The 23688-nt window shown below is 33.2% G+C and overlaps 1 protein-coding gene and 1 long non-coding RNA gene across 2 annotated transcripts; both read left to right on the top strand.

Moving 5' to 3' along the window:
* Positions 1-7750: 7750 nt before the first annotated feature.
* LOC129307725 (uncharacterized) lies at positions 7751-9370 on the top strand. The gene is made up of 3 exons (XR_008592472.1): positions 7751-7913; positions 8581-8646; positions 9197-9370. It is a non-coding gene; the product is annotated as an uncharacterized LOC129307725 (long non-coding RNA).
* Positions 9371-17435: 8065 nt separating this feature from the next.
* LOC129309726 (pentatricopeptide repeat-containing protein At2g18940, chloroplastic) lies at positions 17436-20685 on the top strand. The gene has a single exon (XM_054951410.1). It carries the CDS (start codon positions 17648-17650, stop codon positions 20192-20194), a length of 2547 nt encoding a protein of 848 aa, XP_054807385.1. The 5' UTR covers positions 17436-17647; the 3' UTR covers positions 20195-20685.
* The last annotated feature ends 3003 nt before the right edge of the window (positions 20686-23688 follow it).

Below are 23688 nucleotides of genomic sequence, written 5' to 3'. Positions count from 1 at the left end.
TGTTATTGAACCTGAAGAAGTAGAATTGAGGGAGAATTTGACCTTTAGATCCGAACCGGAGCGAATTGAGGACTTTAAGGACAAACAACTGCGCAATAAGACCATCCGACTCGTGAAGGTGATTTGGAAGGGTGGAGCCCTAGGTGATGCTACTTGGGAAACCGAGGAGAGTATGAGGCGAGATTATCCACATTTATTTGCTTAGGTACATAGTTTCTAAGCTTACCAGCTTTAAATTTTGAGGACAAAATTTCTAAAAGGAGGGGAGAATTGTAACATCCTGATTTTTATATAATAAAGAAATTGTGGAATTTAGGTTTTGAGGAAAAAAATGATAATAATAGGAATTTATATTATTTGAGGTTATTTAGAAATAATATTATGGTTAGGTATTTAATTATGAATTTAAAAATTTAAATTTAAAACCACATAAGCAATATTTAGTTAAGATATAATACATAAATAATTTTTTTATGTGTGTGTTAAAAAAAAAGAAGAGAAGGTAGAAGAAACAAAAAAAAGGGGTGGAAGGTTGTTGTTTCTAAGTCCCACATTGGTTAGATGAGGGAAGAGAAGAGGTGCCTTCATGTATAAAAAGGAGGGGGTGTGTGCATTAGGAAGCATGAGAGGCTAAGATGCAATTTAGAGAAAATTGCAACTTATGGCCCAAAGGTTTGAATAATTAAATTCAACCTATAGTTTTTTTTAATATAATTTTGGGACTCACAATCCCATTTTTATATTATTTTTCTCTCTTCCTCTCACGTTGCTCGGCGTTTTCTGCAAGGGGGGATTATTTTCTTTTTCTTCAGGTATGTTCTAACTTTCCTGTTTAGATTAGCATTTAAAAATTTATTTAATTACAAAATTAATTTTATAGTTATTTTCTAAATAATATTAGCTTTCTAGTGATATGATTATTTTGTAGGATAGAGTAAATATTTTGATTAGGATTTTTCTATAGGATAGTTAATCTGATGATATGATGGATTAAAAATATAGGTTAAAACTCTTAGGGATATAATAAATATTATAGAATATTTTCTTGAGGTTGAAACTCATGTTTAAGAATTTTTGAGTTAAAATCTAGATCTATATGGTTGAATTTATGTGGAATCTGAGATGTAGGGATAAACCTCTGATTATTAAATATTTATTTAAGTATGAATAGGTATTTTTGAGGTTATAGAAAGGTGATTTGAGGCTTCAGGATAATTTTAAAATTTTTAATTTATTTTTGGACGAATTTTTAGAATATAGAAGGATGAAATTGTGATACTAGAAGTGATTTGAGGATAAAAAAAAAATAGTTTATTAGGGTACGAGAATTTTAGAAAAGAATTTGGGAAGTTAAATGAGGCATAAATCTTAAATTAGTGTTAATATGGATTATAGATCTAAGACTTTCTAACTCTTTAAATTAGAGTTATTTATTTTAATGTAAAATTAATATATAGTATTGTGAAATAATTATGTAGATTATATTGACAAAGATAGTGGTGAAAAAGGAGTTGTGAAGGGGAACTTGTTATTCAAGACACAAGGTAACCATTATTAATGTGTTGTGATGAGTGTGTTTGTGAATGGTTATGTGTTGTTTTGTTGTTTGGAAAAATTATGAATTATTGAAAATAAATACTGTTATATACTTGTTTGAAATTATTGCCAAGTGGGTCAAAAATTTATTTTTGTTTATCATGATGAGATATTATTGTTCGGATATATTTCTGTTTGGATATTTGAATGATGCATGACTTGTCAGGGTATTTTAATGTATGGTGTTAATGGGAATTTCTGTTCGGTTAATTATTACCACGTGGTAAGCCCTCATTGGACCCAATGAGTGGCGTGTCGCTTGGTCCAACTCACCTTTGGCCGGGTGATTTGGCGTCCGAGCATGGCGAAAGGAGGATATAAGGTGCAGTCATGCAAATTAAATACTTGTTCGGTTTGTTTGAAAATATTGTTCGGTTAAATGTTTTGTGTGCCCACTTAGCAATCGCATGATTAGTTACATCCGCATGCATCATTACATATTAATTTTTGGTTACTGGGACTTTTAAGTCTCATTCCCCGTGGTTAATATTTTTACAGGAGCGAGTCCGGCCGAGAAAGCACCAGAGGTGTAACTATGGTGTATGAGACACCATCTTTTACGTTGCCTCTTATTTTGGATTATACAATGTATCTTGTGCCAACTTAGGACATATCTTCTTTGTGAAGCATGTAAACTCTAATCCTTTTTATTAAAAGTATTTATATGACCAAGAGGATTATGTTTGTCCCTCTTGATTCATGACCTAATTTAAATATCATGCCATGAGGATCCTGTCTGTCCCTCATGGTTCTAATTGCTTTTTTGAGATATTTTAAGACCTGTGGTATATTGTCTTGGATGTATCATGGTAAGAAAATTTTCTACCATGATAATGGTTTTAATAATTTGCGAAAAATCGGTCTGTAAATTTGAGGGTGTTACATATTGGTATCAGAGCATTATGTTTCGAGCCTCTATTTTAGTAACACTTATTTAAATTTTTGTTTGAAACTATTATTTGTGTGAATTTAATATGTATTTATTATGTGTGGTGCATTGCATATAGTCGGTTGGCAATATACATTGTTATGGTGCTTCTCATTGTATGGCCATTATATAGCTAGGCTAATTTTATTATTTATATCTTGTATCCTTTAGGAGGGGAGAGAAAATGCCTGTTACTCGTGGTAACTCAGGATTCCAACATGAGCACCTACCACCGCCACTGCCAAATGAGGAGCCTGACTTGGCGAAATTGAGAATGCTTGTAAAAACATTAACAGACAAGGTTCAAGATACGAACAAGAGTTGACGGAGCTAAAGAGGCAAAAGGTAACTGAAAATGGGATAGGGCTCATGTTGAGAGTCATGTGGGGGAAGGCAGTTCCTCACATCCTGCCACTCCGAGAGATCATGAGTCTAGAAGGGAGAAAATTAGGCAGGAGGAACAGAGAGCCCCACCGACCATTACTGATGTGTGGGAAACTGTTAGGAAGTTTAACCCTCCTACGTTTGATGGTAACCTTAAACCATCCGTGGTAGAGGAATGGGTGAAGAGACTCGAGTCCATCTTTCGAGTAGTCACATGCACCAGCAATCAGAAAGTACAAGTAGCATTAGTGCTCCTAGTGAAAGGAGCAAGAGATTGGTGGGAGACAGCAGGGCCCAGGGATGATTTACACTCACCTGGGAGGAATTCAAGGAAAAATTATTCAGGCATTACTTTCCATCAGAGTTAAGGTCTGAGAAGGAAGCGGAGTTCCATGCCTTTAAGCAAGGGAACCTCGATGAGGACACATTCATTGCTAAGTTTCAGGAGTTATCTAGATACTCCACGTACCTGCAGTATAGGGATGATTCTGAATGGAAGGCCAAGCGCTTATTGGAGAAGGCTAGACCAGAATTGAGGGAGCAATTGGCTCATCTAGATATCCGAGATTATGATGAAATGTGCATAAAATTACAAGTAGTAGCTCGCAGTAAGAAGGAGGTCGAGAGAGAGAAGAGGGGTTATTCATATAGTAGACCCCCAACCTACCCTCGACCCACCGGAGGCATTATGAAGAAAAACCATCAGGGTTCGAGTAGCTCATGGAACCAAGGAAGGCAGAAGGGTCCATTTCAAAGGGGCCAAGGACAGAGGAGCTATCATAGTAGTTATCACGGGTCACAGAGGAGCCCAACAATATCTACCCCTGCCCCGAGTACAGCGAGCTCTCAGCAGTGCACTAAATGCGGGCGTCGTCATTTCGGACAATGCTGGGTCTGTTACATTTGTGGGAAACCCGGTCACATTGCAAAGTTTTGTGGGGACAACCAGGGCTCAAATATGAAGAACCCTTCCCAACATCCTACTGTCTCTGGCCGTGTGTTTGCTCTTACTCAGGACACCATGAACTCCCCAATGCCATTAGAGGTAACATCAAAATCCTTCATCATGATATTGTTGCACTATTTGATTCGGGTGCTACACACTCTTTTATTTCTGAAACTTGTGTAAAGAACCTTGAATTGCCTGTGTGTATTTTACCTTTTGATATGAATGTGTCTACTCCTGCGGGAGAATCTGTGAGGACTGCTAAGGCATGCCTTAACCTAGTAGTCGAGTTTAAAAATAGGAAAACAACTATGGACTTAATTATCCTACCACTGAGAGGTATGGATGTAATTGTGGGAATGAATTGGATGGCTGCAAATGGTGCTATCCTAGATTGTAGAGAGAGGAGTGTGTCTTTATCTTCTTTGTCAGTGACCCCAGTCGAGACTCAAATCATGTTTTCTTGTCGGCGGTGCAAGTTAATAGATGTATGAAGAAGGGTTGCCAGGCCTACATGGTTTTCTTCTCTATCCAAGCTGAGATTGATGAAGGCGTGAAGAATATCCCAATTGTCAAAGAATTTGCGGATGTATTTCCAGACGAAGTCTCCGGTTTACCCCCAAAGCGCGAGGTAGAGTTCTCAATTGAATTGGTACCCGGTACAGGGCCAATTTCTAAGGCTCCTTATCGGATGTCCCCTTCAGAGTTAGTGGAACTGAAAAAGCAAATTGAAGAGCTACTTGAGAAGGGTTTCATCAGACCGAGTGTTTCACCTTGGGGATCTCCAGTCCTTTTTGTAAAGAAGAAGGACGGAAGCCTCCGATTGTGCATTGATTATAGACAATTGAACAAAGTAACCATCAAGAACAAATATCCACTTCCGAGAATCGATGATTTGCTGGATCAGCTTGTGGGATCCGCAGTTTTCTCAAAGATTGACTTAAGGTCAGGGTACCACCAATTGAGAGTGAGAGCAGAGGATATACCTAAGACAGCATTTCGGACGAGATATGGGCATTATGAATTCATGGTGATGCCGTTTGGACTTACGAATGCTCCTGCGGTATTCATGGATTACATGAATAGGATCTTTCGACCCTATTTAGATAAGTTTGTAGTAGTGTTTATTGATGACATTCTTATTTATTCAAAGGATGAGGAGGCTCATGGTGAGCATTTAAGAATCGTCTTGCAAGTTTTGAGGGAACATAAGCTTTATGCCAAATTAAACAAGTGTGAATTTTGGCTCCAAGAAGTAAAGTTTTTGGGCCATGTTGTGTCCAGAGACGGAGTTGCAGTGGATCCTAGCAAGATTGATGCAGTGATGAAGTGGGAACAGCCAAAATCTGTGACGGAGATACGAAGCTTTCTAGGTTTAGCAGGTTATTATCGTCGCTTTATTAAGGGATTTTCACAAATTGCGATGCCCTTGACTAAGCTGACTAAAAAGGATGCCCCATTTATTTGGACTAACAAATGTGAAGCTGCTTTCCAAGAATTGAAAAAGAGGTTAACCACTACTCCAGTATTGACTATTCCTAACCCTGTGGTGCCGTACACTCTGTACACTGATGCTTCTTTAAAGGGTTTAGGATGTGTTTTGATGCAAGATGACCGAGTAGTTGCCTATTCCTCTAGACAGTTGAGGCTACACGAGGAAAATTACCCTACACATGACTTGGAGTTGGCTGCAGTTGTGTTTGCTCTGAAGATATGGAGACACTACTTGTATGGATCTAAGTTTCAAATCTTCAGTGACCATAAGAGCCTGAAGTATTTATTTGATCAGAAAGAGCTTAATATGAGGCAGCGGCGATGGATGGAATTTCTGAAGGATTATGACTTTGAATTACATTACCATCCGGGTAAGGCTAATGTGGTAGCTGACGCCTTAAGTAGGAAGACTATTCATGCTGCACATTTGATGGTTCATGAATATCATTTGTGGAACATTTTTCATGATGTTCCAGTGGATGTGATTGAACATCAAATGGCCGCTCCAGGTAGCAGACTTTGAGAGCAAATTTTGGGAAGATCTCAGAGTCTCACAGCAGAGTGATGACTACTTGAAGAATATAAGGAAGGAGATAGTGGCAGGTAAGGCCCCAAATTTTACCATCTCTGAGGACACAGTGATGAGGTATAAAGGTAGAGTTTGTGTACCTAATGATCCAAGATTGAAGAATATCCTTTTAGAAGAGGCTCATAGGAGCAAATATACAATTCATCCTGGTATAACTAAAATGTACCATGATTTGAAGCGAGGTTGGTGGTGGCCAGGAATGAAGAAAGATGTAACTGAATTTGTTTCTAGATGTTTAACGTGTCAGAAGATAAAGATAGAACATCAGAAGCCAGCTGGAACACTGCAACCGTTAGATATTCCAAAGTAGAAATGGGATGATATTTCCATGGATTTCATCACTGGACTGCCAAGAACACCCTCGAGTAAGGATGCTATTTGGGTGATAGTAGACCGACTCACTAAATCAGCTCACTTTTTGGCGATCAAGTTTACCTCTACATTAGAGAAATTTGCTGAGATATACATTAAGGAGATAGTTAGACTTCATGGTATACCCTCTAGAATTGTGTCAGATCGTGACCCAAGGTTCACTTCAAACTTTTGGGGTGCGCTACAGAAGGCTATGGGTACCAGACTGAGTTTTAGCACCGCACACCACCCCCAAACAGATGGACAAACAGAGAGGACGATCCAGACTTTGGAGGACATGTTGAGAGCTTGTGCCATTAAACTACCAGGTTGTTGGGATAATCATTTGCCATTAGCTGAATTTGCTTATAATAACAGCTATCATTCTAGTATTGGGATGGCGCCTTATGAGGCCTTGTATGGAAGGAAGTGTAGATCGCCTTTGTGTTGGACATAATTAAGTGAGAGGAGTATCATTGGTCTAGAAATTGTAGAGCAGACCACCCAGAAGATTGCAATGATTAAGCAAAAATTGCTAACCGCTCAGAGCCGACAGAAGAGCTATGCTGATAAGAGGAGACGGCCGTTAGAGTTTGAAGTAGGAGATCATGTATTTTTGAAGGTTTCTCCAGTGACAGGCATTGGTAGATCCATTAAGGCAAAGAAATTGACACCTAGATTTATGGGCCCGTATGAGATCTTGGAGCGAATTGGATCTACTGCATATAGAGTTGCATTGCCTCCACAGATTGCAGGTATCCATAATGTGTTCCACGTATCATAATTGAAGAAGTACAACCCGGATCCCTCCCATATTATTGAACCTGAAGAAGTAGAATTGAGAGAGAATTTGACCTTTAGATCCGAACCGGAGCGAATTGAGGACTTTAAGGACAAACAACTGCGCAATAAGACCATCCGACTCGTGAAGGTGATTTGGAAGGGTGGAGCCCTAGGTGATGCTACTTGGGAAACCGAGGAGAGTATGAGGCGAGATTATCCACATTTATTTGCTTAGGTACATAGTTTCTAAGCTTACCAGCTTTAAATTTTGAGGACAAAATTTCTAAAAGGAGGGGAGAATTGTAACATCCTAATTTTATATAATAAAGAAATTGTGGAATTTAGGTTTTGAGGAAAAAATGATAATAATAGGAATTTATATTATTTGAGATTATTTAGAAATAATATTATGGTTAGGTATTTAATTATGAATTTAAAAATTTAAATTTAAAACCACATAAGCAATATTTAGTTAAGATATAATACATAAATAATTTTTTTATGTGTGTGTTAAAAAAAAAGAAGAGAAGGTAGAAGAAATAAAAAAAAAGGGGTGGAAGGTTGTTATTTCTAAGTCCCACATTGGTTAGATGAGGGAAGAGAAGAGGTGCCTTCATGTATAAAAAGGAGGGGGTGTGTGCATTAGGAAGCATGAGAGGCTAAGATGCAATTTAGAGAAAATTGCAACTTATGGCCCAAAGGTTTGAATAATTAAATTCAGACTTATAGTTTTTTTTAATATAATTTTGGGACTCACAATCCCATTTTTATATTATTTTTCTCTCTTCCTCTCACGTTGCTCGGCGTTTTCTGCAAGGGGGGATTATTTTCTTTTTCTTCAGGTATGTTCTAACTTTCCTGTTTAGATTAGCATTTAAAAATTTATTTAATTACAAAATTAATTTTATAGTTATTTTCTAAATAATATTAGCTTTCTAGTGATATGATTATTTTGTAGGATAGAGTAAATATTTTGATTAGGATTTTTCTATAGGATAGTTAATCTGATGATATGATGTATTAAAAATATAGGTTAAAACTCTTAGAGATATAATAAATATTATAGAATATTTTCTTGAGGTTGAAACTCATGTTTAAGAATTTTTGAGTTAAAATCTAGATCTATATGGTTGAATTTATATGGAATCTGAGATGTAGGGATGAACCTCTGATTATTAAATATTTATTTAAGTATGAATAGGTATTTTTGAGGTTATAGAAAGGTGATTTGAGGCTTCAGGATAATTTTAAAATTTTTAATTTATTTTTGGACGAATTTTTAGAATATAGAAGGATGAAATTGTGATACTAGAAGTGATTTGAGGATAAAAAAAATAATAGTTTATTAGGGTATGAGAATTTTAGAAAAGAATTTGGGAAGTTAAATGAGGCATAAATCTTAAATTAGTGTTAATATGGATTATAGATCTAAGACTTTCTAACTATTTAAATTAGAGTTATTTATTTTAATGTAAAATTAATATATAGTATTGTGAAATAATTATGTAGATTATATTGACAAAGATAGTGGTGAAAAAGGAGTTGTGAAGGGGAACTTGTTATTCAAGACACAAGGTAACCATTATTAATGTGTTGTGATAAGTGTGTTTGTGAATGGTTATGTGCTGTTTTATTGTTTGGAAAAATTATGAATTATTGAAAATAAATACCGTTATATACTTGTTTGAAATTATTGCCAAGTGGGTCAAAAATTTATTTTTATTTATCATGATGAGATATTATTGTTCGGATATATTTCTGTTTGGATATTTGAATGATGCATGACTTGTCAGGGTATTTTAATGTATGGTGTTAATGAGAATTTCTGTTCGATTAATTATTACCACGTGGTAAGCCCTCATTGGACCCAATGAGTGGCGTGTCGCTTGGTCCAACTCACCTTTGGCCGGGTGATTTGGCGTCCGAGCATGGCGAAAGGAGGATATAAGGTGCAGTCATGCAAATTAAATACTTGTTCGGTTTGTTTGAAAATATTGTTCGGTTAAATGTTTTGTGTGCCCACTTAGCAATCGCATGATTAGTTACAATCGCATGCATCATTACATATTAATTTTTGGTTACTGGGACTTTTAAGTCTCATTCCCCGTGGTTAATATTTTTACAGGAGCGAGTCCGGCCGAGAAAGCACCAGAGGTGTAACTATGGTGTATGAAACACCATCTTTTACGTTGCCTCTTATTTTGGATTATACAATGTATCTTGTGCCAACTTAGGACATATCTTCTTTGTGAAGCATGTAAACTCTAATCCTTTTTATTAAAAGTATTTATTTGACCAAGAGGATTATGTTTGTCTCTCTTGATTCATGACCTAATTTAAATATCATGCCATGAGGATCCTGACTGTCCCTCATGGTTCTAATTGCTTTTTTGAGATATTTTAAGACCTGTGGTATATTGTCTTGGATGTATCGTGGTAAGAAAATTTTCTACCATGATAATGGTTTTAATAATTTGTGAAAAATCGGTCTGTAAATTTGAGGGTGTTACACATACAATGGCCAAGCCTCATTATTTGGTCAAGATTCACACATATATACATTTCATCAACACAATTCACATATATTTTAATGGAATAAGTTATACAACATAACATAAATTTACTTAAATAGCATCTAAGCCTACCCATGTATTCACTACTATGATACACTTGACGAGATGCAATACCAAATGCACAAGTAAGTTCTCAAACAATATAACCATATATACATATTTACATATATTTATATATCCTAGTTGGCAACTCAAATATTTAACAATAATATTTTACATTCATTACATTAAGGGCGGTCATATTGCTACTAAAAAGAAGCCAATCCTTCCTTATTTCCTTTCATGACCTTCTTGTACTCTCTTCACTTATAAAGATAACAAAGTGAGACATATGTCTTAGTAACTTGGATAAACCCCAAATACTAGTTAATAAGTAAAATTATAAATAAGAGATAAAACAGCATCATTTCAATAAAACAGTGTAGATATGCATATATACAAAATTATACTCGACCATCTACTTTACTCATGCACTCTCAGTTCTCACTAGCAGAGCTTGTTTAACCTTTAAATCAGGACTTCCAGCGTTACACAAAATAGAGCTTACCAAACCATTGTCTCAGACTAGATATTATTAATATGAGTGATCTCTTAAGTCCCTTCTAGCAAGTACACTTAACACTTTGACTGTCAAGACTTCCAAGCCTTACACAAAGTAAGGCTATGACCCCTTATTTTAGTTTAAGGTATACTCATAGATATTCTCTTAAGTCCTTCTTGGCGAAACAAGCTCTACACTCAAGACCTTCAGGACTTCCTAACCTTACATAGAGTGGGACCACGATCCCCTACCTTAATCTAAAGTATACTCGCGGATGCAAATGCACTTGCTTCTTCACATACATTACAAACATCACTCACACATGTATGTACATTTCTTTCATAATACTGCTACTCTATCAGTTCATAAAACACAATACATACAGTTAATATAAAATACTTGTAAATAATTTTACAAATCAATAGATAAAAAGGTTACTCCAATTACCTTTTATCCTTACTACCAAGGATTACCGTTCTCACATTTAACTTTCAATGGTACAGATTCTCACGAGTAACTTCTTAAATGCTCAATCTACATAATAAACATCCCTTATTCAGTTTTCAACATTTACACAGGGCACTAATTTAGGTAAGTCAAATCCCTCATCACATAAAATAGTTCAACCTACCCTTCTTGAGTTCACACAACCCACTCTCTATAGTCATTTGCCCTTAAGTTATTGAAATAACCAAAACAACTCTCTTTCTTATTTAATCAAAATTTACACCCTTTTTAACATAACCATTTAGGCTAGTTCGATCCTATATCCTTGAGGCTCAACCATTAAACTTCAAACCAGTCGCAAAACCTTAGTTTCACATCTGAAAGTCCTTTTTAACCCTTTTCCTAAGATTTTAAAACCTTAAAACTCCCTAAATTAATTTCTCTACTTATTAAACTTAAAGAAATTAGGATAGAAACGTAGCACAGGGTGGTACAAAACTTACATAATAAGTCACTGGCTGAAACAGACTCTTAAACTCTGAATGGTCAATGTCCTAGCAGAGATGAACTCTTCTCTTCCTCTCAACTACATCTTTCTCACTTTCTCTTCTGATTTTCACGAGCTGAACACATCAGCTTCATACAAATTCTATGCCATACACCATGGCGCATGTAGCACATACCACAGCGCATGACACAGTAAAACAGTTCTCATTGTTGCTTGCTCATTTCATCCCAACTTATCATTCCACCATTCAATCATATTAATATATCAGCCAAACAATACTATACATCAATCTATCACCCAAAACTATAATCAATTCATTAATTACTAATTTACCTCTAATTAGTAATTAATTCTTTAGATTGAAATTTAGGATGTTATATTTAGAATTTAAAAAAATCAATCAATAATAGTAGTCAACAATGGTTGATAATAGTTATAGTCAACCATGGCTAATAATGATTATTGACTAAGGTAGTTGATGATGGTAGCCAACATTTGATGGTCGTGGTAGTTAAGGTTGCTGACAATAGTGACTAGCAATGTGGTCGACGATAATAACCAAAAGTGATGCCCATCGATAGCTACTAGAAATACTGGTGGATGATGATTAGTCACTTAAGTGGTGGTGATACTTGGCAAAAAATAGTAGTGATAGCTAATGGTAGTGATTAATGATTGTAGTCAATGGAGATTAGTGATGATTGCTAATGGCGAAGGTTAACACGGTCAGTAATAGTGAACAATGATGGTAGGGGTTGATGGCAAACTTTTAATAACAAAACTTTTTATGTTTTAATAACAAAAACGAAACTACAATGATATAAGGCCTTATTTAGAGTACTCAATATGGTGATGTTCTTGACCTAGTTTATTTTTATGAATATAGAGTGGAGCTGTTTTTAAGGATATAAGAGTTTGATTCTTAAAACTTTTATGAAAGGATATGGACACAAGGTTGAGTAAAAGTGTCAATTAAATATGACATACAATAGTTTAGTAAATTATGAGCATGCCATGCCTACCTATTTACAAGTGATAATTGATTTAAACCTTTGCCAACCATGTCTTTTCATATAATGAAACTAACAATATCTACTTAAGTAAATGTTCAAGTCTTATAAACAACTTTACCGAAAACATAAGATTTTCAAAATAATGAGAGTATTTGATCATTGTAAAAATGGTGGGATAGAATTATGAGAATATTTTTAAAATGAATAGTTGTCTTTTATTCAAAAGTCATATATTTATAAATTGTGATTTTTTTATAAAAAGTTACGTATAGAGTTATGATACTCGAAATCACAAAAACATGTCTCTTTAGTTCTAAGAACATTTTTGAAAGGTTATAGTATTATACCATGGTAATAATTGAAGAATTGGATTTTAGCAATTTTGTTAGAATTGCAATTCTTAAAAATCACAACTTTAAGCTAGGGCTATGCAAAAAAATTATGAGACCCTATTTGTTTGATCCAACTCGACAAGACTTGACCTAAAAAATAGCCTAAAGAAAGACTAGACTAATCGAGTCAAACTGAACTCCCAGATAAGATTGAGTTCAAGATTGATATTTGAGACCACTTGGTTTGGCCCAGTTTAGGTAGTTAGTTTTTTTTTTGAATATATATATGTAATTTTTTAGGAAGATTCTCCAACCTAACACCACCTTAATCACTCTTCAAAGTTTTCTTCATTTTGCTTGATGCTCTTCCATCCTCCTCCTTCAACTTTGACTTTTGGGTATCACTCCCCTCCAATCCTCTTCAAGCTCCAACCTTCTAATGACTAATATGGTCCATCTACATTCAAGCATTAGCTGTCACTCTTCTTCACTCTTGCTTTGAAATTGGCACATCATCGCTACCTTTCATTATTGCTACACTCCAATAGCCATTTCTCATTATTCTATTTTCTTTTTAACTTGTGGTTCTAATTTGATTTGTAGATGATAGTGCCCAAATTTCTAGTTACTTGCCAATATGATTTGATAATTTGATTTCAATTGAAGGGAGAGAGAAAGAAGAAGAATGAAGAAGGAGAGAGTGATATTGTTAGAGGGGATAAGGTGTGATGAAAAGGATAGAGGAGTTACTAGCAGAAAAACAATTGGTGAATTGGTCTAGTAACCCAGTAGACTAAGCCCAACTCAGTTTTGATCCTAAGTTTTATCATATTGGACCAGACTACAAACTAAAATATCAAATTTGAAAGTCTTTCAAACTAGTCCTTGGCTTAATGCTTAACCTTATCTTTGTGCAACCCTATTTTAGACTATCAAACAAACTCAGTTTAAATCCATTTTTTTTTGTTTTTGTTTCCAAACTTAACTTGAGATATTTCAACTTTCTTGCATCAAAAACAAAAAATAAATTAGCTTTGGAAATCATTTAAATATTTTTTATTTTTAAAAACTAAAAAAAATTAAAAATGAAAAAAATTCAAATATACCCAACATTTTTTTTCAAAAATCTAATGCAAAGAAAAATAGATAGAATTCTCATGGGTGTAACGAGGAAGACATTGGATCGAGTATTTTATTTTCCTAGTTTGAAAATGCTCAAACATTAATAAAAAAACATAAAGAAAAAGAAGAAGAGATGAATATAAAAATTTGAGAGAATGGCATTAAGGGCCTTAAAAATAGACTTTATTGCACTTAGGGTCTAAATAAATCTGATATTGCTTTACAGGCCTTGGGGCCCCAATTGCAACATTTCTTCACACCAAAAATATAATTTTGCAAAATCAAAAAAGCTGTGCGAATCCTCAAAGAAACGAAACAGACGAAGCATGGTTCACTATTTTTCTTATCTTTTTTTTCATTTCATCAATTGTCGCTTTGCCATTATTGATCTTCGTTGGCCTGGATGAGTGTAGAAGTCGTGGGTGATGATAGATGAAGAAAAATTCACGATTTTTCCTTTCTTTCCTTGCATTAAGTTGCTGTTAGTCATAGTTGTAGGGGGTGACCTGTGGAACTCAGCCCCTTACTGCCATCGAAGGAGGATTGTGGTGGTTAGGATCTTCCTCTCTATTCATTCCTCTTCCTTGTTCCTCCCATATTGTGCATTGTAGTTAATTCTCTGCCTTATTTTTGCCTGCATTGCACATAGCCAGCCATTGTTGATCTTCTTCATCTTCCTTATTTGAGCAACATCATTTTTTTGAAGCTTTTATCATTATTATTTAGAGGTAAGGATCTTTAATTTTGTTTCTCCCTTATTGATTCGGTGCATGTGTGTCTTTTAATTGTTAAAGTTGTAATAGGTCTCTCGTGTGAAGTACAAACATTTAAGCCTATAAATTTACTTGTTTATTTGTGATTCTACTGTTGATATGAGTAGAGCCGGTAATTCGGGCGGGCTTAAAGAATCCTACTCTTTCTAAAAAGCCCATATAGTCAAACCCAACCCTAACACCTTCGGGCTTCAGTCTTATTCAAGCCGGCCCGAATACCCGAAACTTCTTTAAATTTTTTTTATTTTTAGTCAATTGTAATTTTTAAATAATTTTATTAAGCATAAGATATTTTTTTAACTTAAAAGAATAAAAAATAATAACTTATTAACTTTGTAGTTAAGTACTTAAGTAGCTCTGTTACTATTTTGTTGTATTATGTGTAATTTATTCATGAATGTTTTCTTTACTTGTAAATTGACGTCTTATTTATTTAAATATTTCCCTTATCATGGTTATATAAAAATATTTATATATTTTAATTGAATCATATTATTTTAATTATGATCAAATTAATCTCAATTCAACTACGGTTAGATCACTAATTTAAAATTATTATCCTAATTAGTTAAAAATTTTTAACAACTATTAGATAAACTATACTTTTTATTTTTAAGAATATGAGAAAATAGCCATCATTATATTATATAAAATAAATTTTTTCTTTAACCTTTTATATTGTTTAAGTCCTATATACAAAGAGTATTTACTTTAGTTCATTTTTAATTTTTAACCAAGTTTGACGTGGATGATAATCAAATAATTATCTAAAAATATTAGTTTATTTATTATATTTGTTTAGTAGTAGACCCGAAATTTATACATGCCCAAATTTTATTTTTAAAATTATTTTTAATTTAAAATTAATTATCTTATTTTATAAAAAATATAAAATATAATTTTTTGGACAAGAAAATGGTGTATATGACTCAATTTTTCTAAAAAAAAAAGATTGAGTCTTAAAGTATAAAAATTAATATTAAAATATATTTTAATTATTATTTTGAGATATTTTATTTGATTAAAAATTATAAAAATGGGAAAATATAATATTTTTATTTTTTTTAAAATAACTATAGTAATACACTCAAGTATATGGTATTTTAAAATAATATGATATAAAACTTAAAAAATAATTAATATTTATTATATTATGTATATTTTTAAAAATGTATTTTTTCTATTCGGGTATTTGGACCAAGTCCGAACCCGATCAGGCTTGGCCTGAATTTTTTTAGGCCTATTCGGGCAGCCCGAACAGGCCCAAACAATAAAAAATATTATTTTATTTGGGCTTAGACCTAAATTTTTCGGGCGGGTTTGGGTTAGCCCGTCGAACATGGCCCAAATTACTTGCTCTAGATATGAGCTAAAGGTTGCTAAACTATTTTAGTCATGAAAGTTTTAGAACGGATTAGTTGTTGTACAATACTGATAGTTGACTTATTCATATTAGACTTTTGCATATGAATTGAATAAAATATGATCCAATATGAAGAAAATCTGCTATCAGAAATGTTGGAATCTTTGTTGTGTAAAAATAAACTTTGAATTGCTGTTGAACGTTGAGTTGTACATTTTATTAAGCCTAGTTTAATGATAAATTAAAATCACATGACTTTCAGGTGAGAATATATGAACCTTATGTTATACACTATTTGCCTAACTTGAGTATTTTGTTAAGCTTAATCTACTGATAAAGTAGAATCGTATAGATTTTTAGTTAAGAATATATGAACCTTTTTATTGTGCATAGTAGATATTGTGTTTTACATTATTTGCCTACTTATACATTTTATTAAGCCTAACCTACTGATATAAGTTAAAGGTTGCTAAACCATTAAGTTGGTTGTAAAAATTTTAGAATGAATTAGTTGTTGTATAATAGTAATGGTTGATTTATTCACATTGGACTTTAACATGTAAATTGAATAAATTATAACTCCCAATGTGAACAAAATCTACTATCAAAGATATTGGAGTATCTAATATGCAAAAATGAATTTTGAATTGTTTGTATTGAATTTTGAGTTATGTATAATAAAAGTTAGGTTTCTATATGTGGACATTAACCTGAATTAATTTATTTATTACATATTAAAATAAATGAAGATTTATCATTGTTCAAGATTTGGGGAGGCTGGACACAATGGCAAGACATGCAATAATCCTAATCCAGCTTAAGAAGTAGTCACATTATTATTTTTTTGTGTACATAAGCAACTATAATTATATATATAGAAGCATTCTCAAATAATATTTTTTAGGTAATTGGGAATCATAAATTTTTTTGTTTGCATATAGAGAAGCAACTATTAGATATTTTATATATGGTGGCTAGCTTTTTGTATATACTAGACTTAAAATATCATATTAAATTTTATGTGGGTACTTGTTTTAGTACCTAGGCTAGTACCAACATAAAATTCTTCATATTTGATGTAATTATCCTTCATAATATTTGAAATGCATGAACTTTTTGTTAAACATAATCTGCCTAACTTGTCATTTCTGTTAAGCCTTGGCTTGTGAAATATTGAAAATGCAAAGATTTTTTGTTGAGCATGCGCGGACATCATCTTATACATAATAGATGTTATGTTGTGCATGGTCTGCCTAACTTGTCATTTTGTTGAGTCTAGGCTAATGAAATATTCAAATTGTGTGAACTTTTTGTTAAATATGTGTGGATATAGTCTGGTGCAGAGTGGATATTATATCGTGCATGGTCTACCTAATCATATTTGTTAGAGTCTAGGTTAGTGAAATACTTGAAATACGTAAACTTTCTATTAAGCAAACGTGGACATTATCTTGCGTATAGTGGATGGTGTGTCATGCATGATCTATTTTACTGCTTTGAGGGTTCACACACGTTCTAAATTCAAGTCAAATAAAGGAAAAAATTATATTCTTGGTGTGAGAAAAAATGTTGCAATAAAAGCTCTAAAGCTTGTAAAGTAATTTTAAATTTATTTAAATTTAAAATATAATAATTTTTTTTTAAGACCTTAATGTCCTTTCTCCTAAAATTTTGTAGCGTGGTGCTTGGACATCCAAAGTTGAGGCCAGAACGGGGAATACGATCAGCTGCTGTTGGTTGAAGACCCCATCTTCTTCATCCGGATATCATCTTCAACGATCACCATTCACGGCCACTCTAGCTATCCCCTTGTTCCTTCTCTCTTTTCCATGGCTTTCTTTCTTGCTCATATTCCCAACTAACCCACTCTTCTTCCTCTGTTGCTATCGCTTTCTCTTGTAATAATGGAGGGTACTCTCTTCCCCAATAGACCTGTACTCCCTGTGCAGCCAAACAGACCAACACCCCCAAACTCTTCTTTGAAATTCAACTCAACGCTTCTTCCACCTCCACCACCACCTCCTCAATCTCCTCCTCCTTCGTCTTTTCATTTGGATTCGCTTCTCCAACACCTTCAGCATCTCTCTGCAAATCCCATAGCCACTAACAAGCTCAAACTTTCGCATTATGCGCAGGATAGCCATGCCCACTTTGCTTCGCTTCAGATTCCCCTCGATTCAGCTGAAGTATCTCAGCAGACCCAGAAGCAGAAACCGACTTCGGCTTCCGTCAAGCGTATTGATGGCAATGAAACCGAGGTTCCAACTGAAGGCGATAGTGCTCTTGAATTTTTGTCTCCTAAGGGTAAGTTGATACTCAAATCGATTGTTGAGAAACCTTTGAATGGTTTAAATGATTTCTTTAATTCTTCCAAGTTTGAGCTTCTTGAAGTTGATTTATCCAGCCTCTTGAAAGCGTTAGATGTTTCTGGTAATTGGGAACGAGCGCTTTTGTTGTTTGAATGGTTTTCATTGCAATTGAACTCTGAAAATATGAGGGCGGATAGTCAGGCTGTTGAAATTATGGTTAGAATTCTGGGTAGGGAATCGCAGCATTCAATTGCATGTAATTTGTTTGATATCATTCCTCTTGAAGCGTACTCACTTGATGTCCGGGCCTATACAACAATTCTTCATGCATATGCTCGAACTGGCAAGTATAAACGGGCCATTGGCGTCTTTGAGAAAATGAAGGAGACTGGTATTTCTCCAACTTTGGTTACTTACAACGTTATGTTAGATGTTTATGGCAAGATGGGTCGTTCCTGGAATGCAATCTTGGACCTGTTGGATGAGATGAAAAGTAAAGGACTCGAGTTTGATGAATTTACCTGCAGCACGGTGATATCTGCTTGTGGGAGAGAGGGTATGCTTGATGAAGCAAGAAAATTTTTTGGGGACTTGAAATTGAATGGATATACACCAGGAACTGTTACATATAATTCTTTGCTGCAAGTATTTGGAAAGGCTGGGGTTTACTCAGAAGCCCTGAGCATCTTAAAAGAAATGGAGGATAATAATTGCACACCTGATTCTGTTACTTACAATGAGCTTGTGGCAGCATATGTGAGAGCTGGATTTCATGATGAAGGGGCTGCCGTTATAGATACAATGACCCGTAAAGGAGTTATGCCAAATGCTGTTACATATACAACTGTAATAAATGCCTATGGTAAAGCAGGAAAGGAGGATAAGGCCGTAAAGTTGTTCAACCAGATGAAGGAACTAGGCTGTGTTCCCAATGTATGTACTTACAATTCAGTTCTTGCGATTCTAGGCAAGAAGTCAAGATCAGAAGATATGATAAATATTCTGTGTGATATGAAATTGAATGGATGCCCTCCAAATCGAATTACATGGAACACCCTGCTTGCTGTATGTGGTGAGAAAGGTAAGCAAGAATATGTTAACCAGGTTTTGAGGGAAATGAAAAACTGTGGATTTGAGCCTGACAGAGATACATTCAACACTTTAATTAGTGCATATGGTCGGTGTGGGTCTGAAATTGATGCTACCAAAATGCATGGGGAAATGATTAAAGCAGGCTTCACTCCTTGTGTAACAACGTATAATGCTCTTCTGAATGCTCTCGCTCGTCGAGGTGATTGGAAAGCAGCTGAATCTGTCATTCTGGATATGGGGAATAAGGGTTTCAAGCCTAATGAAACCTCATTCTCTTTGATGCTCCATTGTTACTCCAAGGGTGGGAATGTCAGAGGGATAGAGAAGATTGAGAATCAAATTTACGAGGGTCATGTTTTTCCTAGTTGGATGCTTTTGAGAACCCTTGTAATTGCAAACTTCAAGTGCAGAGAGCTTAAAGGAATGGAGAGGGCATTTGAGCAGTTGCAGGAGAATGGATACAAACCTGATTTGGTTCTAATTAACTCAATGCTCTCCATGTTTGTCCGAAACAAGATGTACATGAGAGCCCATGAGATGTTTCAACTTATTCATCAAATCGGGTTACAGCCAAATCTCGTTACCTATAATAGCTTGATGGACCTGTATGCACGAGAGGGCAAGTGCTGGAAAGCAGAAGAAATGCTCAGGGGAATTCAAAACTCTGGTCACAAGCCAGATCTTGTGTCTTATAACACTGTCATCAAGGGATTCTGCCGGCAAGGTCTCATGCAGGAGGCTATCAGGCTTCTCTCAGAGATGACCTCTTGTGGAATCCGACCATGTATCTTTACATACAACACTTTCTTGGCAGGCTATGCGGGCCAGGGATCGTTTACAGACGTTGATGAAGTTATTAGATATATGATTGAGCACAATTGCAGGCCCAATGAGCTAACTTACAAGATTGTTGTTGATGGTTATTGTAAAGCTAGGAAATATAAAGAAGCCATGGACTTCTTGTCTAAGATCAAGGAGATTGATAGCTCCTTTGATGATAAATCTGTGAAACGGCTAGCTTCCCGCATTAGGGAGAGTTCCGAGTCATGACTTGGCAGATACATATACATCAGCTGTTGCAATACTTGGTAGTCTTTTGGCAGCTCTATTGTCCTATATACATGATATCAAATCTATTTGTCTTTTTGCTTAAGTTCTTGGAAGTAGTCTCATCTTAAGTGGAAAAAAAAAAAATACAGCTTGTGGTATGCATAACAAGGAATACGCTCCTTCATGGATGTTTAAAGCTCAATTGGGATGGGGCCGATGGAAAATCGGATGGGAAGGCTGGAATTGGCATTGTAGTTGTGGATACTGAGGGACAATTCTGAGGGGTTGGTTTTTTTGATAAAGTGCCTGCAGATTCCGGTTTTTCGGCGTAGGTGTATGCTGTCAAATCGGCTAATTGGGCTTGCTCAATCTCGGCCTAATGTGGAATGTATTTTTGAAACAGATAACTCTGAACTCTTCCGTCTTCAAAATGTCTACCAGATCACTGGTCTCTTGTGCTTGGCAATATAGGCACTCTGGTTACTGACTTATTCGACGTGATTTTGTCCTTTGAAATGCTGTCTTTCTGTCTTGGGTTTAGGAGAGGAAGTCAACCTGCAGATCATTTGGCAGCATGAGCGGAGCCAGAATTTTTAGTTTAGGGGCCGTGATTACTTAAGGTATATACAATTATATATAATATGAATATTTTAACATTCACATTCAATTTTACGAATATATATAACTAAAATAAACATGTACTTTCATTTTTTAAGTTTTGCCTGTTAATTCATGACATAAAAATTATCAATTATTCTACTTACAGTAATTTTTTAACAATTTTTTTATCAATATAAACCATCATTAAATTATTAAAACAATTATCTTCCATGCCTTTTTTTTAAATAATTTTTTATAGCTTAAAAAGCTCATTCAATGGTTGTTATTAACATTGAAAAGGGTTAGTACAAATCTTAATAATTTGTCAATTAAAAGATAAAGATTAGATTTTCCAATGCCTGCAAACTTTTGATATATTCACCCATAATAGTCGAGTTATTAAATTAAAATTAGGATCTTTGAGCATATCAAGGTTATAATGTTATAATTCATATTCTAATGAAATTTCTTATTTAAGAAAAATCGAAGAGTAAAATTTCTTAACAAAATTGCAGATGTTCTTAGCATTAAATGATTTAAATGCATTATTAAGATTTAAAGTTGCACTTAATTTAAGAAGTTCTATCGCTTGCTTGCTTAATTTATTATTTAATTTTTTCAATTCATTAACTATAATGAATTAAAAGTATTAACACAATCATTGCGCCAAGGAGACCAAATTATATCAAATTAGTTTTGAGAGACTTTCAATTAGGGACCACAACAGAGACTTATTTTCATATAGATCCAAAAAAATTTTAAAATTTCATTTTACTCTAAAGTAGAAAAGTTAAAAGAATTTTGATAATGAAAAAATTAAAATACACTTCACTCGTTATGCAGAATCATTGGTTATTAATTTTTTTATTTCACTTATTAATTTATAAATATGAATTGACATGTCTATAATTATATAAGACTTGATATCAATTGTTCAATCATAAGCACTAGTATTAATTGTTAAATTGTTAATTTTACTTGTTAATTTTATAGCATCAATTTTAAATTACAAAACTTATCAGTAATTTAATTTATAAGTAATGTTAGCAAATTAATAAGTAAAGTTAACAAATTAACAAATAATGTTACTAATTGTCTAACAAACAGATGCAATTCACAAGTGATATTAGTAAATTAATAGATATAGTAATAAAATTAACAATTAGTGATTCTACATAATCAGTGAAGGGTATTTTAATTTTTTAATCGTCGAAATTCTTTTAACTTTTCTATCCTAAACTAAAATTTTAGAAATTTTTTTAGATCCACATAAAATTAAGTTTCTACGATAGTCCTTGACTAAAATTCTCCCATTAGTATTTGTCTTGTAGATTTTTTTTTCCTATGTACTGTTGCTTTGGCAGCCTTGACCCTTTTCAGGCGCAAAGCCTCTCCCTTACTTTTTCTCGTTTTCTCCTCCATTTCTTACATCCTAATCATTTATTCTGTGTGATTCTGTGTGGCTCTTATTTGACCATCCAAAACGTCAATTGTAGACTGTAGTCCACTATTATCATTGCCTAAACAATTTGCTCTAAAAAGGATTTTGAAATTTTTAATTAAAATAAACACAATATTATTTTAAAAAAATGCTATTACATTTTTTTCAAACTATTTCATTTAAAATTTTATTCTTGTGTTTTAAATTAAAATTATTATGAATTTAATATTTGATTTTTTATATTTATTTTTTATATTTATTGTATTATTTATAAATAAAAAATAAAAATGGAGAAAATATTAATGTATAAATATCAATATATTATTTAAAAAATTCAAAATACATATTATTTATAAATTCGAAAACTGTTCCTACCAAAAAAAAGTAAAACTGTTTCAGTGATTAAATTTATAAATTGATTGAAAAATGTAAAAATTGGTTTACTCCCCGAAACAGTTTTTAAGGTTTTTTTTAAGGCAGGAACACTTTTTGAAATTTATAAATAATATATATTTATTTTTGTGTTTAAAATTAAAATTATTGTGATTTTCATCTTTGAATGTTTTGTTAAAAAATGTATATTACTTGTAAATTTCAAAAACTGTTTCAGTAAAGAAAATATTAATGTGTGTGTATATATAAATATTATTTATAAATTTCAATCAATATATCACGCAGAATCAAAATGAAGTTTGCAATTAGGATACTCCCTCTAGTCCTATTTATAAGATAGAAAGAGAAGAATTTTTTTGATCATATTTATGAGTTACGTCATTAAATTTTTATCATAAATTTTTTTTACCTTATATTGTTAGGGAGAAAAAATATGTTATTAAAAGTGTATACTTAATAGGAATAAAGTTAAAAATTTATTAAATTTTAAGACAATGTTAATGAATTTGAAAGTTTTCTTTGGTACTGGTAAAATATATTAGAAGTGATTTGTAAATAAGAGTAGAGTAGTAAATGAAAAATACAGGATCATATATTACTGGAAGAACATTGCATAGAAAAATGTAAAAATTAGCTTTACCCACTGAAATAGTTTTTAATTTTTTTGATAGTAACAATTTTTATATTTATACATACATACATACATACATACATAAATATATATTAATTTTTAAACTAATAAATTTATATATGTGCTTTTATATTTTCCCCATTTTAACTTTTTTATTCATAAATAATACAAGAAAGACAAAAAAATAAACATTACAAGATTAAATTCATAATAATTTTAATTTGAAATGCAAGGATAAAATTTTAAATTAAGTAGTTTGAAAAAAATGTAATATAACATTTATTTTTTTCAAAATAATGCTATTTTTATTTTAATTAAAAATTTCAAAACCCTTTTTTAAAGCAAATTGTTTAAGTAATAATGGTACTAGATTATAGTTGGTATTTTAGATGGTCAGCTAAAAACCACATAAAATCACACAAAATGAAT

The sequence above is a fragment of the Prosopis cineraria genome, unplaced genomic scaffold, assembly GCF_029017545.1.
Source record: "Prosopis cineraria cultivar Desert tree isolate PC_DT_omini unplaced genomic scaffold, ASM2901754v1 PC4, whole genome shotgun sequence".
In the NCBI taxonomy this organism is placed as follows: Eukaryota; Viridiplantae; Streptophyta; class Magnoliopsida; order Fabales; family Fabaceae; genus Prosopis; species Prosopis cineraria.
The sequence above is the reverse complement of the archived record's forward strand: the minus strand, read 5'-3'. Positions and strand labels throughout refer to the sequence as shown.

Bases quoted from the DNA above. Each gene is read 5' to 3' on its own strand.
- LOC129309726 (XM_054951410.1), top strand. From the start codon at position 17,648: ATGGAGGGTACTCTCTTCCCCAATAGACCTGTACTCCCTGTGCAGCCA.